General features: G+C 42.2%; 1 protein-coding gene across 3 annotated transcripts in view; it reads right to left on the bottom strand.

The window, feature by feature from the left end:
* The window catches only part of CSMD2 (CUB and Sushi multiple domains 2), a 1,348,498-nt gene that overhangs the window by 499,823 nt on the left and 829,162 nt on the right, over nt 1-19,513 (bottom strand). For all 3 annotated transcript variants that reach the window (XM_077481921.1, XM_077481922.1, XM_077481923.1), the window contains exon 6: nt 15,815-15,927. In XM_077481921.1, the coding sequence (XP_077338047.1) occupies nt 15,815-15,927 (113 nt within the window). The remainder of the gene's footprint in view (nt 1-15,814; nt 15,928-19,513) is intronic.

Here is a 19,513-nt window from a genome sequence, read left to right as displayed (position 1 = left end):
GTTCTAGCTGAACATTAATCTGTTGAGTCGGCATAAGCAGGAGAGGCATTCACACTGATTTCAATCGTGCCGTTTTCACCCTGTCTTTATCTTTGTGTGGGCACTACAACCTTTTTTATGAAACCTAATGAACCACTCTGCTCCAAGACCTAGTACATAATATCTGTTCCTGTGGCTCCTACCCTAAAGATAAGAAACGTGTGTACGTGTCCATTTTGCCACTATTCACATTGGCCTGGCAATGGATCTGTTTAAGCTACAAATATTGCTTCGATGCTCTTAGTGTGCCATAAGCTTAACAGAGTTGATTTATACTTCTTTTGCTTTGCTTTAGCAAATGGAAAAAAGTACTTTCCCCTAGTGTTTCAAAGCTTATGCTTACACGTCAATATAGATCAGCGGTAGGTGTTGCACATGTGCAGGCGAGCCCATAGGGGCTTTAAAGGACATTGATAAAAGGAGGTAGAAGAAGACCGGTCACAATTTGTCTGAACCATTTGTTTTCATTGATCAGATCTTGGCGCTGTTGATTTCAGCACAGGAAAGGCAGTTATAGCTACAACAGTTTTGATATTTGACACAGGTAAATACGACTCTTTAGGAGTACATTTAGCTAATTTGGGGGGGGGGGGGGGGTAGATGATATGTTAAGTTTAAATTTGCATACAGTATGCAGACTTTTTATCTACCAAAGGATTTAGCCATTTGTTTTACTCATGCACCTTGGCTAGACAACACAGACAGAAAAGGTGACACCACTGTCACCAAACACACTATCAGATTTGCTGCTGATTTTTTCCTTCAGATTTACCAATATCATATAATATGAGGTCAAACCTTAGGAGTTTCAATTTGTATGCAATCATGCAGGCCCTTGCACTACATGGTTTTGGCAAATCTGAAGACAAAAATCTGCAGAAATTCTCATAGTATGTATGGGGCTTTAGGCTATGTACACACAATAGGATTTTCCGACAACAAAACCGTGGATTTTTTTCCGAAGCATGTTGGCTCAAACTTGCCTTGCATACACACGGTCGCACAAATGTTGTCGGAAATTTCTAACAACATGTAAGACAAGGCGAGAAAAATGAAGTTCAATAGCCAGCGTGGCTCTTCTGCTTGATTCCGATCATGCGTAAACTTTTTTGCGTCGGAATTGTGTACACACGCTCGGAATTTCCGACAACAAATCTTGTTGACGGAAAATTTGAAAACCAACTCTCAAACAGTTGTTGGCAGAAATTCCAACAACAAATGTTCGATGGAGCATACACACGGTCAGACTTTTCGACAACAAGCTCACATCCAACATTTGTTGTCGGTAAATCCTATTGTGTGTACGGGGCATTAGAGTATATACATTGCTGTCACTCCCAGTCCTGCAGTCAGATTGAACAACAGCATCATCAGTAACATCAAGAGCAACAACATGCTGATCAACCCTCAGCTATGCTCTTTTTTTTTTTTCTGCAAGCATGCTCCCTGTCATACTGTATCTGTTGCTTTGCAAAGGATAACAGCTGGCTGATATCAAGATAGATTCAGATGCTTTGGCTAATTATAAATAAAACACCTTAAAATTGTTTTAAAGGGATGCACAGTTTTAGTTAAATGGTGTGTTTTTTTATCTGCCTAAAGTTCAGCTTTAGCCTGGGTTCACACTATTGTGAGCACAGACATCGCATGTGATTCGCACCGCATTGCTGTGCAGATCACATGTGAGGTCTGTGCAATGCAAATTCAGCCACACAGTTTGCATAAATACTAGGGGAGTACAACTGGGGGAATCCGTAGTGGAGAAGGATCTGAAGGTTTTGGTAGATCATAAGCCTAATAATAGCATGCAATGCCAAGCTGCAGTTTCCAAAGCGAGCAAAGTCCTTTCTTGTATTAAGAGAGGTATGGACTCCAGAGAGAGATATCATTTTGCCCCTGTTCAAATCATTAGTAAGACCTCATCTGGAATATGCCGTTCAGTTTTGGGCACCAGTTCTCAAAAAGGATATTGGGGAACTGGAGAAAGTGCAGAGAAGGGCAACCAAACTGATAGGAGGCATGGAGAAGCTCAGCTATGAGGAAAGATTAGATGAACTGAATTTATTCTCTCTTGAGAATAGAAGATTAACCACCAGAGCACTTTTTGTGATTCGGTACTGCGTTGCTTTAACTGACAATTGCACGGTCGTCCGACGTGTCGCCCAAACAAAAGATTTCATCTCCAAATACGGAAAGGTTTCTTTACAGTAAGAGCTGTGAAAATGCGGAATATAGGTGGTTCTGGCAAGCTCAGCAGATTGCTTTAAAGCGGAGCTCCACCCTAAAGTGGAGCTTCCGCTCATTGGAACCCTCCCCCCCTCCGGCGCCACAATTGGCACCTTTCAGGGAGGAGGCACCCACTTTCGGCATAGATATCCGCAGAATCTACGGATATTTACGCCCCTTTCCACAGGTCCCCGCTGTCTGCTGGGAAACACACGGATCCCAGAGACAGCGGGGACCATCCTTATTGCGCAGCGCGACTCGCAAATGCGCAGTAGGGAACCGGGAAGTGAAGCCGCAAGGCTCCACTTCCTGATTCCCATACCCAAGATGGCGGCGGCAGCACCCGAGAGACGATCGAGAGATCGGCTTCGGGTGCCGACATCGCGGGCGCGCTGGGTGGGTAAGTGTCCTTATTTTAAAAGTCAGCAGCTGCAGTATTTGTAGCTGCTGGCTTTAAAAAAAAAAAAAACGGCGGACTCCCGCTTTAAAGAAAAGGCCTGAAGTCTTCCCTAAAAGTACATAATATAACTGGGTACTAACATTTATAGGTAAAGTTGATCCAGGGAAAATCCATTTGCCTCTCTGGGATCAGGAAGGAATTTTTTCCCCTTTTCTAGCAAATTGGATCATGCTCTGCTGGGGTTGTTTGCCTTCCTCTGGATGGACTGTGGGCGAAAAATTGGGTATATGGGATTGTATTTTTTTTGGTTGAACTAAATGGACTTGTGTCTTTTTTCAACTTGACTACTTATGTTACTATGTAACTATGTGACTATGTATGGCTCAGTTCGCATTGGATTCGCATGAAAATGCTGCTGGAAATTTTTTTTTCCTACACTGAATTCAGATCTTATGGGTGTTCACACCTAAGTGATCCAATTCTTGTCCGAATTCACAGTTCGCACTGCGATCTGCGAACCAATCTGGAGATGTCATTAACTTTGTATTTAAACCCACAGCGGTTCGCAGACAGCAGTGTGAAATGCCTGCAAGGGAGATGCAATGCGGGAACCTGCACTGGAATCGCGCTGGTTCCAGCATCGCGTTAGTTGTTAGGTGTTAGGGTTAGGTTATGTGGTGATTTTCAGGGTTAGCTAAAGTGTATTTCTAATTTTGCAGCCAAATTAGGATGACACCTACTTTAACTTTGTTCTATGTTCCCATTCACATAGAATAATACATTTACTAAAATATTAAACCAAGTGCAGCTTACCTTTTTTTAGGAAACTGACTGCTGTTTAGTTCTTTATGTCGATGCTAGGGCTGTGCTGGCAGATCTCATTATCAGCTGTAAACTAGATTTGAACACTGTCTGTCCTAACAAAAGGTTAAAGCTTTGAAAGCTGTGCTTATCCATTGTATGTTATTGAAGGAAAACCTAGGCAGTTCTCTGAACTTGTTAAGAAATTACATGAAACCTTCTTCTAAGAAACGACCCAAATGTAAGAATGGTCTTTTATTTATTTATCTATTTTCAGTATGCTGTGTAAGGCTGGATTCACTCTATGCAATCCTAGACATCACATGCTGTCATTGCTGTGGACATCAAATTTGACAGCAAATGTTGAAATACACTTTAAGGAATATGTTATCCCAACATTTAATTTTCCTGATATGTGTCTGTTGTACTATGTATAGTACTTGTGTTAAAAAAAAGGTATACTGTTTTCTTTTGTGTGAAATACCAGGTGATCCTGCCAGTTCCCCTGTTTTCCTATTTCAAGCTGACCAAGGTAGGCAATAAACACAGCCATGCCATTGTGGTCAGTTTTCTGGCTGTGAGGGGAGCACAGTTTACCTGTCCTAGAATGGTCAGACTGGGGCTGACATGACCCCCCCCCCCCCTGCAAAGCCATTCAAGGGGAAGAGCAGTGCACTGATGTTTCTCCACCCCAACCTTTCTATTCTAAGCCACTTATTGAGCTGAGAACAAAGATTATTATATTATTATATTCTATTACTATATATATATATATATATATATATATATATATGTATATATATATACTGTATATGTATATATATATATATATATATATATATATATATATATATATATATATATATATATATATATATTTCTATGCAAATGTTTTGCCTTTCGTGTCTATTTTAAACAAAATAGGTAGTGGCTCATAAGGGGTAGGTTTTAAAGGTGGTGGAGGTTATGGGTTAATTTGAGTGTTAGATTACATTTTATGGCCTAAGTGAAGGTAGGGTTAAGTGCTAGGTTCAGGTTTAGTCTTTGGGTGAGTTCAGAGGTCAAGGATATGAGTGCAGGCACTTTGGGTACCTAATACCATGAATTTGACACATAACTGCCTAAGCTTCTGTACATTTCAAACATATGTTTTTGTGGGTTTTAAACATGCATTTTTATGTGCTTACGTTCATGTGTTGTGCAAACACGAGAGTAATATTCAAAACAGAGATTTACTGTACTACAGAAACACTACACGTTCACTAAAATGCATTAAACATGTTGTTGTGTATCTGACATTCATTTCAGTGGGTCTGTCTAAAGTGCTTATTTCTTAACAAAGCCCTCTGAGTTGCATAAATATAATTTAGTCACATAGTAATGAATGGGATTTCTGCTTGAAATGCATTTTCGTGTAGTAAAAAAAATATATGCCTTTTATTTCTTGAAAGCAGACAACTTCACCTTATTCACTAAGCTAAGTGAACATTCATTTTGCTAAGTAAACGGCCCCCACTCCTTCACTATATCAAATTCTTTGTGTCTGCCCAGGTGTATAATGGTTTATTAATCACTTGCCGACTGGCTCCTGTACTTATGCGTTGGCAGTTTAAAGATGGATATCTCGGTAACAGCAGCAGCTGCTGCCACAACCGAGGTATCCATCTTTTGAGCAGGCGGTCCTGTTTATGATAATGGTGGTCTCTGCGGCGGATTCGCCGCAAGATCACAGTTATGGGCAGTGGGAGAGGGGCCACCCCCCTCCCGTTGCTCTCCCATGCCCTCCGCTGCTAACTGGTGGAGGCGATCGGGACCTGTCTGTGGCTAGGTATAGAGACGAGTGAGGGGAATATGGCCCCCACCCGTCTCCATACCATAGGGTGAAACGTCATAACGTCACTTCCGCCCATACGTCTTAAAGGGCCATTTCTTTGTTGATATATATATATATATATATATATATATATATATATATATATATATTTTATTGCATTTAAGTCCAAACATCAGATCTGAGTACTTTTTGGCCCCAGATCTCATATTTAAGAGGACCTGCCATGCTTTTTTCTATTTCTACGTAATTTTCTATGTTGTTTTAAACTTGTAAACACAGAGTATGAAAAAGAGGCCTGGTCTTTAAGTGGTTAAGCTCAATATCCTATATGCTATCCTATATTTCTATATATGCAGTCATTCAAAGGCGCACAACTTTGCCATCTGATATAGCAATCGCTACTAGAGTACAAACATAAAAACAAGAAAATATGGTCCATCAAGTGTGTACTGTAAACTGTTGACAGTTACCACGAAAAATATCTTCAGATAAATGTTAGGTTATGTTCACACTAGCATACATGGTAAAACGCAGCTCACAATGAGCGCTTCCAATGGCTAAAAGGGAAAGGGGCCAGGGGGGTGCACAATCAGAGCCAAGTAAAAGTGATTGGTTGACTCTAGAGATTTCTGCATCACTTTTACTTGAAAGCCCTTTGCCAGCTATAAAATCTAATAGCAAGCTCATGGCTGCAGACGTTCCTTGGTATTCTAGAGCTTAATGTCTGTGTGGATGGGCTTTGGTTCTCTTCAGTTATGTTTTACATTCACATTCAAGTCTACAGAATGCAAAATCTGCTAGAAGTAGGTAAAATGCAAATCAGAAGACAGTCAACTGTTGGCCAAATGTCAGGTGGCCCCGCCCTTACCTGTATAAGAACTGTCAAATGGCCCTAAGGGTCTGGTATGGACTGGGGGGGGGATCATTTTTTTTCCTTTATCTTTTTTAAATAGCCAGGTGCTGGCAATTGCAACTGCAAGTCAATTTAAATGTGATTTGACTCGCTTTTTTTCTTTAGAAATTTTATTTTTGCTGCAGCATGTTCTATACATGCTACAGATGTGCCACTTTATAGGTAAACTAAGGGGACTCCTCACACACTATATTTAAATGATTTTTTCTTTTTTCTTTTTGCACTTTAGGCATCATTAAAATCACTGCTACTTTAAAAACAATCGTTGTTAAAAAAAAAAATTGCATTGATACATGTCCCCCAGGGCAGTACCCAGACCCCCATACCCCTTTTATAGCCAACTACTTGCATATAAGTCTTCAAAATTGACTTTTTTTCCTGTTCAGCTCCCATAGACTTCAATGGGGTTTTCCATTCAGATCAGAACTTTTCCCCTGTTTAGGAGTTCTGCTGCAAACCCAACAGGTTTCAGCCTATCAGTAGTGGTGAATCAAAACCGTCACCTCGTGAAGAAAGCCACCACCAAGAGAGGCCTTTCACATAAGGACTTCAGATATTAAAAATGACATCCTAATGCAGATGTGTATTCATTAAACAAACATTAAACCTATGTTTTAAATGTACTAGTGTAAGTACCTGAAATTGTAGCAGCTTCTTATAATCCCCAGAGCATCAGAACTCAAACCCAAGCCAATCAAGATCTACTAAAATAAATGTTTGCTGACTGTGAACACCCCAGACAGGAAGAGCATAGTGAGCATAGACCTCATTGTTCACTAAGAGGCTGGGGTATGGATTCTTTCTGCTATAGGCTTAAGGACTAAGTAAAGTCTTTCTCTTTAATTGTACCTACAGGTAAGGTATCTTGAAAATGGCGAATGCTGGGTTATTTTAACCATTGTCAAAATGTGGTACAAATAAGTAAAGATTGTCTTGTATAAATAGGCAGAATAGTCAGAAATGATATTTCATGTTGATAAAATGTTTCGCATTTTTAAAGCTGAGCTCCAGGCTTTAAATAAACTATTGAAATCCATAAATTTGACAGTTTATACCAGCCAAAGGTTTGTTATTCTCCACACTAGTACTATAATCAAGATACTCCTGCCAGGCAGCATTGCCAGATACTTAAAGAGATTGTAAACCTCAGAAAAAAAATTCCACAAACAAACAAACCTGCAAGACAAAGGCATAATGAGCTAGTATGCATCGCATACTAACTCATTATGAAATACTTACCTTAGAACGATGCCCTGCAGTGCCACTTGCACTTCGCTCCCACGACCGATATCCTTCCCGTAGTCACTTCTGGGTTTGCGAGCTCCAGTGCTGTGATTGGCCGGAGCTGCGATGACATCACCCCCATGCATGCTTGGATGCTGCGGCTCGCGGCACAGGTCCTGAAGAAACGGCACGGGTGGGCCATTCCTTCAGTGCGCATGCGCTAATGATGTCGGCAGCAGCATATATAGTAAATATCTCCCAAGCAGTGCCAGTTTAGGAAATATTTACAGTACCTACATGTAAGCCTTACTATATGTACAGTATATGCATGTATTTGTCTTTCGATATCGGTTCTTCCTATCATTGTGAAGCAGAATACACCAAGCATTGGATTGTTCACCCACTAATAGTGAACGTGAGCTGGGTTTAGACTGTCTTGAGACAAGTTAGTTTTTAAACCCTGAAATTTACATTCACTTTTTTTTTAAATTGTAGTTTTTATTGGGTTATAAGAGTAAATCAAGTACAACAAAAAGAAAGAAGGTAAAGCACCCACCATGCACAATATACCAGTAATAGAAGCATAATGGTTACAGATGGTGAATACGGAACTGATGTGAACAGGTGAACACTGTCCATAGTGCAAAGCACAGGGGTGCTCTGCACAGCTTATTAATAGTAATATAGCATAAACAACTCACTTATGAATGGTAAGATTTAAATTACAAGAGCATGTACAATAATGAAGGAGTTTTGTAGAGGGTATATGTAGACTAACAAAGTAATCAGATAGGCACCAATTAGCATACAAAAGAAAAAAAAAGGGGAGGTGAGTGGAGAGGGAAAAGTAATCTTAATTTTAAGTTAAAACATTTTCCATTGTGTCCCCTTGTTTATGAGTCCCATATTCCGATTAATCCGATGGATCCCATACTTTATCAAATTGGGGGATAGCATTGTGTACAGAGGCCATTAGATATTCCATCCTCCGGATCTCAGCTACCAAATGTAAAAATCTGAGCCATGGGGGGGGGGGGGGGGGTGTGTTGGACAACCAGCATAATGGAATAGTTCTCTTGGCTGGTTAGTTTTTTTTAGGTAGGCCCTAAACAGGAAGCCCTAGTAGGCAAATCCTGGGATCTAGCAGTAGTGATGCATCCACCACCCTCTGGATTAGTTGCCCCACCTCTTGCCAGAAGGGCCGTATCAGAGAGCACTCCCAGAAGATATGGAACAAAGAACCCGTTTCAACTCCACATCGCCAACAGCGAGATGAAACTGTGTAGGATATCGGGGGGGTTTAGTACCAAAATATAAGAATTTTTATAGAAGCTTCCTTTTGAGTCACACATTTGGAGGATTTAAAAATAGAGGACCAAATGTTATCCCTTGTTTGGACCGTTATGGATTTACCTAATAGGTGGGTCCATTTCCTCATGTAGTGGTGTGTGGCCTCAGTGAGATGGTTCAATTCATGGAGGATGCGGTGAATGGAAGATATTAAATGTAACTGGTGGGGGCCCTGAGCGCATAGATATTCGAAAGCGGTAGGTTTATCAAGGATCTGGGATGAGGACTTGGAGTAAAAGAGGTGTCTAACCTGTAGGTAAAAATGAAAAAGGTGGGAGGAAATGGCAATGGTATTTTTCACGTAAGATATCAAAAGGGTATAGCCTCCGTGTAGTGGGATGGACCAAGTTTCGAAGGTTGAATTAGTGGGGCATTAAGCCAAGGGAATACCCTACCCAGAAACATGCTGTCCGGTATGGCTGGGTTAAACAACACATTCATAAGGGGGGGGGGGTGGAGAAGCAAGGGTGCAGCTTTTAAGACATTTATACCAATCACTTAGAGTAAAGTTCATTGGTTCATTGGAGCGGTACATTGGTACATTCACTTTAAGGCACCGGGTTCACATATGTGCAGGGCTGTTTTCGGTGCGATTTGTAAAAAAAGTCCAGTGCGATTTCATTCAGGACTGAAAATCGTACCTCTGTCTTTTAAAAATCACACTGCAGCTGGCCTACACATATGTGCACAAGTACAAGTATAATTCGTATGTACACTAAAGCACACTGCGGTGTGCTGCGTATGTACAATGCTATTTATATTTTTAGGCACAAAAACACACAACATACCTGCACTGCAATTCAGTCATTTTTTTCTGTACTTGGGCCCAATCAAAATGAATGGACTGAAGTAAATCAGCACACGGCAATGTGCAATAAAGCCTTTTAGAGCATGTGTTACCACATTATTGTATAGTGTGGACAAGGTCTAATTTGTACAGATGAGCAAAATATGCACTTGCTTTTTCATCTACATTTACTGTTAAAATTTCTAAATGTTCAAAATAAAAACACGGGAAATAAAAAATGATGGTCCTTTGAGTGAAGCACCTTCCCTCTGTTGAAAATAATAGGTTATGCCTACAGTGGGGTGACATTAATTAATTAGTGGGAGCAAAGAAAAAAAGGGTGAACGTTCTTTATCAATTAGCAAAGTTATCTTGAAAATGGCGAATGCTGGATTATTTTAACCATAGTCAAAATGTGGTACAAATAAGTAAAGATTGTCTTGTATAAATAGGCAGAATAGTCAGAAATGATATTTCATGTTGATAAAATGTTTCACATTTTTAAACCTGAGCTCCAGGCTTTAAATAAACTGTTGAAATCCATAAATTTGACGGTTTATACCACACTATACAACAATGTGGTAACACATGCTCTAAAAGGATTTATTGCACGTTGCCGTGTGCTGATTTACTTCAGACCATTCATTTTGATTGGGCCCAAGCACAGAAAAAAATGACTGAATTGCAGTGCAGGTATGTTGTGTGTTTTTGTGCCTAAAAATATAAATAGCATTGTACATACGCAACACACAGTGGTGTACATAAGAATTGTACTTATATGTGCAGGCCAGCTGCAGTGTGATTTTTAAAAGAGAGAGGTACGATTTTCAGTCCTGAATGAAATCGCACTGGACTCTTTTTACAAATCACACCGAAAACAGCCCTGCACATATGTGAACCCGGTGCCTTAAAGCAAATGTAAAGTCCCATTTTTTTTCCTCTAAAAACATGTTATACTTACTAGGTGTCGGGAAAACAATGGGGGAACTCAATGTTTGGCACCCTCCCAGTACCAAATATAATATTTGATGTACTTAAAGTGATACTAAAGTCTTGTATTTTTAATAACAAACATGTCGTACTTACCTGCCCTGTGCAGTGGTTTTGCACAGAGCAGCCTGGATCTTCCTCTTCTCGGGTTCCTCTTCTGTGCTCCTGGCCCCTCCCTCCTGTCGAGTGCCCCCACAGCAAGCAGCTTGCTATGGGGGCACCCGAGCCGAGTCACAGCTCTGTGTGTCTATTCAGACACAGAGCCCCAATTCGCCCCGCCCCATCTCTTCCTTGATTAGCTAACTGACTTTGATTGACAGCAGTGGGAGCCAATGGCACCACTGCTGTGTCTCAGCCAATCAGGACAAGAGTCTCGGACAGCCGAGCAACTTGTAGACATTGCTGGAGAGAGATGGGGCTCAGGTAAGTATTAGGAGTGATGGAAGGGGGCTGCTGCACACAGAAGGGTTTTTTTTATCTTAATACATAGAATGCATTAAGATAAAAAAAAAAAATCCTTCTAACTTTAAATCCCCTTTAAGTAATCATTTTTCATTAGTTTAAAAAAAACGTTCACATCACACAAAAAATAGGTATTGGTAATTAGTATCGGTGAATACTTGAGAAAAAGTATTGGTACACGTACTCGGTCTTAAAATAATGATATTGATGGCTGCATTTGTTTTCTTTTTTTCAGGCTTTTTATTCTTTATTTTTAATTTGTGATCCTGGCAGTAACAGGCTTTCTGTAATAGGGTGACAATATTTACTAACTGGACTGTATATATGGAGAGGAAACATTGTCAATCTAATGTTTTAGGACTACAGACCACCTCCACTTTCCTTTTCTCCATAACATAGAGGGAGGTGCTTCATAGTTCATAGCAAAAGCTGGGAACAATAACTGGTAAGAGAAAGCAGAGGGCGCAGAAGGATATCACTAGATTTCTGGCAGGATCAACAAATATTTTTGCACTTGTCAAACAGATTAAACTTTTAATAGCATGTAATAGACCAAAATGTTCAAATGAGAGAAGTTCATTGTTAGATACATACACTTTAAAGTAGAACTTCAGGCAAAACTTTTTTTTCATTTTGGATAGAGTAGGGGGATGGTTATCAGTGATGTCATTAGGGGGGTGTAGTGGGTGCGCACCACACCCGGGTGACATCCACCAAAGGGGTCACACCAGAGGCGAACTGAGCCAGGCTGCTTTGATGCCCCCTCTCTCTTTCCCTGTCCCCTCAATCTCTCCCTGACCCCCTCACTTTACCTGACCCATCTCTTTCTCCCTGTCCCCTCTCTATCCCTGTCTCTGATCTCTCTATATTCCTGTCCCCCTCTCTCTCTCTGCTCTCACTCTCTCTCTCTCTCTTCCTCCTTTCTCTCACTGCCCCTTCTCTCTCTGCCCTCTTTCTCTTTCTGCCCACTCTCTCTCACCTTACCCCCTCTCTCTCTGCCCTCTCTTTCTCCTTGTCCCCCCTCTCACTGTCCCATCTCTCTCTCTGCCCTCTGTTTCTCCCTGCTCCTCTCTCACTTAAAGCCCTCTCTCTCCATCCCTGCCCCCCTCCCCTATCTATCATTGCCCCCTCACTCCCCACCCCTGCCCCCTCTCTATCTCCCTGCTCCCCCTATCTATCTCCCTGTTCCCCCTCTCTCTCTGCCCTCTCTTTCTCCCTGCCCCTCTCTCTCTTACTGCCCCCTCGCTTTCTCTCTCCCTTTCTGTCTTCCTGTCCCCCTCTCTCCCTGTGCCTATCTCTCTTTCTCTCTCCCTGATCCCTTTCTTTCTCTCTCACTGCCTTCGCTATTTCTCTCTCCCTGCCCACCCTCTCTCTCCCCCTGCCCCCCTTTTTCTCTATCTGGCCTTTCTCCCTGCCCCCCCCCTCCTGCAGATTGCAAAAATGATTGTGGGGGGTGACACCATGTTTTACTGCACCAGGTGACCCCAACGCTAGTGACGCCACTGATGGTTATAACCTCTATCAGATTTTTTTTAACCATCTGTGTCCCATTGCAGAGATTTCCCTTTACTTCCTGTCCCAAAGCCAAACAGGAAGTGAAAGCAAATCCATACAAATAAGAGGAATTCCTTAGGGACCCCAGGCCACCAGAACTAGTGTCCCCATTGAAAGATTTACCCTCTATTACTTTTCTGTAAAAGTTTGAATTTTCATTTTCTTTCAATAATAATGGTTAACAGGACAAATAGAGTGAGTAAATCTCCTTAACGGGGGGCACAGAAGGCAATAAAAACCGTCTGATGTTCTAATCCCTCTGCACTCTATCCAAAACTAAGAAAAAATGTTTTGCCTTTAGTTGTATTTTAATCCATCTGGTATTCCATACAGCCTGATTCCAGTGAACTCCTTGGGTTTTCAGAAACCACTGCTGTCCAAATTCTGGCCGTCCGTCTCTGCTTCCTTTATTACCAGTCAGATTAAAGTGGATGTAAACCCTCTCATATACCCAGTGAAGTGAATAGCCTCAGATGATACAGAGATTAAACAAATCTCCCTACATAAGTTTTACATGTATATCTGCTGTCTTCAGCTTTCTAGACTCTTTAGAAAGTGCACATTGTGTTAGAAATCTTTCTTCCTGTTTCAGCAGTGGGTGTGGAGTCTGGGCATAAACTGTGTGAGAGCTGATTGGAGGAAAGGCACACCGCCCTCCACATAGGCAGATGAATGAAGAAACATGCTGATCTGTACTGTGGATAGACTGGCTCTCTGCTTATCTATCCCCAAGCAAATCTCCAGCTGCTTTTATCTCCTATGTCGGAGAACTTGTCAGAAGTTATTATGCTGATAACAGAAGAACGGAGCAACAGAAAGAGATGGCACTCAGAGCTTGGAGAAAGAAGTACACAATACAGATATATATGCCTGGGTCAGATTTCATGAATGAGGTTAACAAACACTTTAAGGCATGTATCACTCTAGCAAGCCTGTCAATGGCAGCAACTTGCCATCAACAAGATCTCTGGGAGAAGAAAGAAGCTACTTACCGGTTTCTACACCATTGTCCCTTACTGGTCAGACCAGCAGGGTGTCATTGCTGTTCCTTGGCTGACAAGCAAGATTCTGTAGCATTACAGGCAGCAAGGCAGAACTAGGCGAGTGTTCTATTTAGCGTTCCTTTTGCAATTTATCTCTAACAATAAGAAGACTAGTCTAACAGATACCTTAAAGTGATTGTAAAAGTTTTATTTTTATTTTTTTTAAATAACACACATATCATACTTACCTCCACTGTGCAGCTCGTTTTGCACAGTGGCCCCAATCTTCCATTTCTTGGGTCCCTCTCTGGCTCTCGCGGCTCCTCCCTGCATCAGATAACCCCCTAGGAGAAGAGCTCTCCCAGGAGGTTACCTTGTGGGCGCGCTCTTGAATCCAGCATTTGTGCACATAGACATGAATGCCAGCCTCGGCCCCACCCCCTGGCACCCACGTCATTAGATTTGTTTGACAGCAGCTGGAGCCAATAGCTGCGCTGCTATCAATCTATCCAATCAAGATCAAGGACAGGGAATAACGGGGTACGGGGCCCAGGTAAGGAAAAATGGGGGGGGGGGGCCTAGGGGGCCGGTCACTGCCAAGTGTTTTTTTACCTTAATGCTGAATCCCAGGCTGTTTTTGTATAGTAACATGACCCATCTTGGATGTTTCATACCTGTGGGTTCCCTGTGGAAGCTTAAATTCACTATAGTGTGCACCATTAATATAGTGATCTCTATTAGCTGAGCCTACTACAGTGGTTTCTAAGGGAACTGGCCAGGCATAATGCATGCATACTTACATTAGTCCAAGCTGGGTTGGGCAGCAGAATTGTAGTGGGGAATTTGGGAATTCCTCTCCTGCGTCGTTCACAAGCATACATTCTCAGATCACCAGATAAATGACAAAAGCCAGTATAATGGATAAGTGAAATGTTGAACGTTAGAACTAATGAGCAAGTAAGCTGTATTCGACGTATTCATTTTAAAGGAATTGTAAAGGCAAAAGTTTTTTTATCTTAATTCATTCCATGCCTTAAAGCGGAGGTCCACCCTAAAGTGGACCTTCCACTCATTGGAACCCTCCCCCCCTCCGGCGCCACAATTGGCAACTTTCAGGGGGAGGGGGGTGCAGGTACCTGTACAGTACAGGTATCTGCACCCACTTCCGGCGTAGATTCTGCAGAAGCCACGCCCCTTTCCTAAGGTCCCCCGCTGCCTGCTGGGAAACACACGGATCCCAGAGACAGCGGGACCATCCTTATTGCGCAGCGCGACTCGCGCATGTGCAGTAGGGAACCGGGAAATTAAGCCGAAAGGCTCAACTTCCTGATTCCCATACCCAAGATGGCGGCGGCAGCACCCAAGAGACGATCGAGAGATCGGCTTCGGGTGCCAACATCGCGGGCGCACTGGGCGGGTAAGTGTCATTATTTTAAAAGTCAGCAGCTGCAGTATTTGTAGGATACTCCCGGCGGACTCCCACTTTAAGATAAAAAAACCTTCTATGTGCAGCAGCCTCCCCAGCACCCCCTAATACTTACCCTGAGCCACATCTCTCTCCAGCGATGTCCATGAGTCCCGGCCATCTGGAACTCTCCTCCTGATTGGCAGGGGCACAGTGGCAGTGCCATTTGCGCCTGCAGCTGTCAATCAAAGTCAGTTGGCCAATCAGGGGACAGAGGACACGTAAAATGGCAGCTGCATGTCTGAATGGACACACAGGTCTGCATCTTGGCTCGGGTGCTCCCATAGCAAGCTGCTGGTCTATGGAGGCACTCGTCAGGAGGGAAGGGCCAGGAGCAGTGAAGTGGGACTCAAGAAGAGGAGGATCTGGGCTGCCCTGAGCAAAACCACTGCTCAGAGGAGGTAAGTATAACATATTTGTTATTAAAAAAAAAAAAAAAAAAAAAAACAAGACTCTACAATCACTTTAAGGCTAATTTTCCTTTTAAACCGGAGAGGACTTTTAAAGTGACAGTGCAGATCACTTATAAATACTTAGTTGCACAGAAGAAGTAAGATACTTGCTACAAATAGAAAATACCATAAAAAAAAATACAAACAGAAAATAACATTTAATAGATAGTGAAAAGAATGTACAATGATTTCTACTAAATTCTTAAAAAAGATATGCATTCTTTCTTACCATGATTCATGAATTAGTCTAAAATAGAAACTTGTCTAGAAGAAAAATGAGCTACCATTTCACCCCCTCTGTAATATGGTAACTGTCTAGACTGATTGCACTAACCTTGATACTGTGCGCTGAAGCCTTTCTGCCTGTGATTGCCATCTGATGTAAAATGAATTCGCAACCAGTTTTTACTGCTGATGACTGGTGGTGGTAAATTCGTTCCAGTAAACCTGCAAAAGACAAACATGATGGAATATTAGTACTGCTATTATATGGTTAAACAAATATCAGAACTCATTCACAATATACTTACTACTATAGTTAGTATATGTAATTAATCTATCTATCTATCTAGAGGACAGTATAGTATTTCCGGTGTACTCATTCCTCCACAGAACCTTGAATATTCACGTAACTGGCCATCACTTTGGTTGCTTTTAGTAACATATTGGTCAAAGTGGAGAGACGGGGCTGTGACATCACAATCTCCACCTCATCCAATCAGAGAACGCTTTGCATTCATTGAGAAAACGATTTGTTTCTGTGAATGGCACCCATGCCAAGAGACAGACACTCTGTGGTTACTTTGCTGCAGGGCACTGGACCTGGAAGACAACATAGATCACTGTTGTAATGATGCCTACCACAGTAATTCTTGGCTTCCACATTAATTAATTCACTTGATAACCGCCCGCGGCTTCCAATATCACTTATACTCTGATGATCCCAAATCTGTCTACTCCTCACCTCACTCCTTCAGTCTCCTCTCGCATTACTAACTTACTAACTGACATATCAGCATGGATGTCACACCACTTCCTTAAACTAAACCTCTCTAAAACTGAGCTATTAATATTCCCCCCTGCACATGCCCCCCTCCATGACTTTTCCATCAAAATCAACAATGCAACCATCAGTCCCTCCCCACTTGCCAGGGTACTAGGTGTAATCCTAGACTCTGACTTGTAATTTCAGCCCCAAGTCCAATCATTGTCAAAAGTTTGTAGAATTTACCTCCGTAACATCTCTAAAATTCACCCTGTTTTAACAAATGAAACCACCAAGCTCCTCATTCACTCCCTTGTTAAATCTCGCCTTGACTATTGCAACTCTCTTCTCATTGGCCTGCCTCTCCATAGGCTATCCCCGCTTCAGTCTATCATGAATGCTGCTGCCAGACTTATCCACCTTACCAACCGCTCAGTGTCTGCCAACCCTCTCCTCCAATCCCTACACTGGCTCCCAATCACCCAGCGAATTTAATTCAAAATACTAACCACAACATACAAAGCCATTCACAACTCTGCCCCGAGCTACATCACCAATCTTGTCTCCAAATATCACCCAAATCGTCCACTCCGCTCTTCTCAAGACCTCCTACTCTCAAACTTTCTGGTCTCCTCCTCTCATGCTTGTCTCCAGGAGATCTCCAGAGCCTCTCCCATCCTCTGGAACTCATTACCTCCACCTGTCCGGCTATCCCCTACTCTAGCTACCTTCAGGGGAACCCTGAAAACTCATCTCTTTAGGAAAGTCACGGCTCCAACTAATTTTTTATCACTTCCATCAGCACATTCACAACAGTTACAACCTTTTGTACCACCTGCCCCACCCTATTAGATTGTAAGCTCTTCTGAGCAGGGCCCTCTCAATCCTCTTATATTTTATTGTATTATAACTGTATTGTCCCTCCCTTTTATATTGTAAAGTGCTGCGTAAACTGCTGGCGCTATATAAATCCTGTATAATAATAATAATAATCCCACAGGTATGGCATATGCATACTTACATTAGTCCAAGCTGGACTAATGTAATAATACAACAAAAATCTATACCTAAATTAAAAGTTAGATATAACTGACCTGTTAGGGCAGGAGTGTCAAACTAAATTTTCATTGTGGGCCGCATCAGCATTATGGCTACAATAAAGGGCCATTTGTATCTGTTATGCCCTATACACACGGTAGGATGTTCCGACAACAAATGTTGGATTTGAGCTTGTTGTTGGAAAGTGTGACCATGTGTATGCTCCATTGAACATTTGTTGTTGGAATTTCCGCCAACAAATGTTTGAGAGCAGAGTCTCAAATTTTCCGACAACAAAAGTTGTTGTTGGAAATTCCAAGCGTGTGTACACAATTCCGACACACAAAAGTCCATGCATGCTCGGAATCAAGCAGAAGAGCCGGAACTGGCTACTGAACTTAATTCACTTACGTCACTGCGTTCTTGACCTTTGGTATTTCCGACAACATTTGTGTGACCGTATGTATGCAAGACAAGTTTGAGCCAACATTCTTCAAGGCACAGGGCATAAGACTATATAAATGTATCTAGGACCTTTTTCTCAGAGAATAGGTGCAGGTTCTCAACCATGCCACCTCCACCGAACAGCATTGCATGATGTGTGTGGCTAAATTGCACAACAGTGGTAGGATCTTAAAGGGGTAATAAATACCAGAAGTGAGTTATGTGCGAAGTTCAGGATGCCCTGTGCAGAGTGCAGAGTTAAGGGTTGCGCTATATGCCAAATGCAGGGTTCAGGGGTTCTCAGGAGTGCTCTATACTGCACACAGAATACAGAGTTCAGGGTTGTGCTATGTACAGAGTGCAGAGTTAAGAGGTGCTTTTTGTACAGAGTGCAGAGTTGAGGAGAGCTCTACATACATGGAGGGTTCAGGGGGAGTGCTATGCATAGTTTGTAGGGTTTTAGCTCTCTTTCACAGGCTCTCCACATCTCACTTCAACCCCTCCTCGGCTCTTACCTCTGCACCACTTTCACCCATTCCCCACCTCAGCCCTTATCTTCCCCCCAAAATAAGCTTCCTCGCATCTCACTTACGCAGCCTGGCTCTAGTACCTCCCAGCAGTGTAGGCGGCTCTGCCTCTCTCTCTCTCTCTCTCACTTGCATATAGATCATTGGTCAGCATCTGTGAATTCACAGTGCAGCTTACCATGTGATGTCACATCCCACACTGCACCTGTATCTCTGTTGTCCCCACCAAGTGTGCAGGGATCTGTGGGAGCCACGGAGAGGAAAGTTGGCCTTGTAAACACAGAAGGTTTCGCTTTTTACAAGTGAAAATGGTGAGAGCCAGAGGTGGTGGAGCAGGGTGCCACTACCTCCTGGCTGAAAAAAAAGTGCAATGGTGCAATGTGTGCAATGCAAGTGCAATGGCCGAATTAAATGGCTTGGTGGGAAAAATTTGGTATGTTTCCCCATTGTGTTTGACACATGTGTTTTATTAAATTATCATACCTCCCAACTTTCTGAAGTGATAAGGAGTGACAGCTTTTAGCATACAATATGTATGCAAAGGACACATCCCTGCCATGACCCCAATTACATGAAGTACAAAGTTCTAAAATGCAAAAAATGATTGCTTAACCACTTCAGCCCCGGGAGATTTTACCCCCTTCCTGACCAGAGCAATTTTTACAATTTGGCACTGCATGGGTTTAACTGACAATTGCGCAGTCACACAATGCTTTACCCAAACTAAATTTGCGTCCTTTTTTTCCCACAATTAGAACTTTCTTTTGGTGTTATTTGATAATCTCTGCGTTTTTTATTTTTTGTGCTATAAACAAAAAAAGAGCGTCAATTTTGAAAAAAAAAATAGAGAACAGGAAATTGAGCTACAATTCGCACAGGCTCACGAAAATTGGACAATAAAAGACTGGAAAAATGTTGCCTGGTCTGTTTAGTCTCGATTTCAGCTACAACATTCAGATGGGTAGGGTCAAAATTTGCCCTAAACAACATGAAAACATAAATCCATCCTGCCTTGTATCAACGGTTCAGGCTGGTGGTG

This window comes from Lithobates pipiens, unplaced genomic scaffold (genome assembly GCF_037356315.1).
Source record: "Lithobates pipiens isolate NorthernLeopardFrog02 unplaced genomic scaffold, aLitPip1_a1.2 Scaffold_16, whole genome shotgun sequence".
Classification (NCBI taxonomy): Eukaryota; Metazoa; Chordata; class Amphibia; order Anura; family Ranidae; genus Lithobates; species Lithobates pipiens.
Note: the sequence above shows the minus strand (reverse complement) of the source record. Positions and strands in the feature narration are given on the sequence as shown.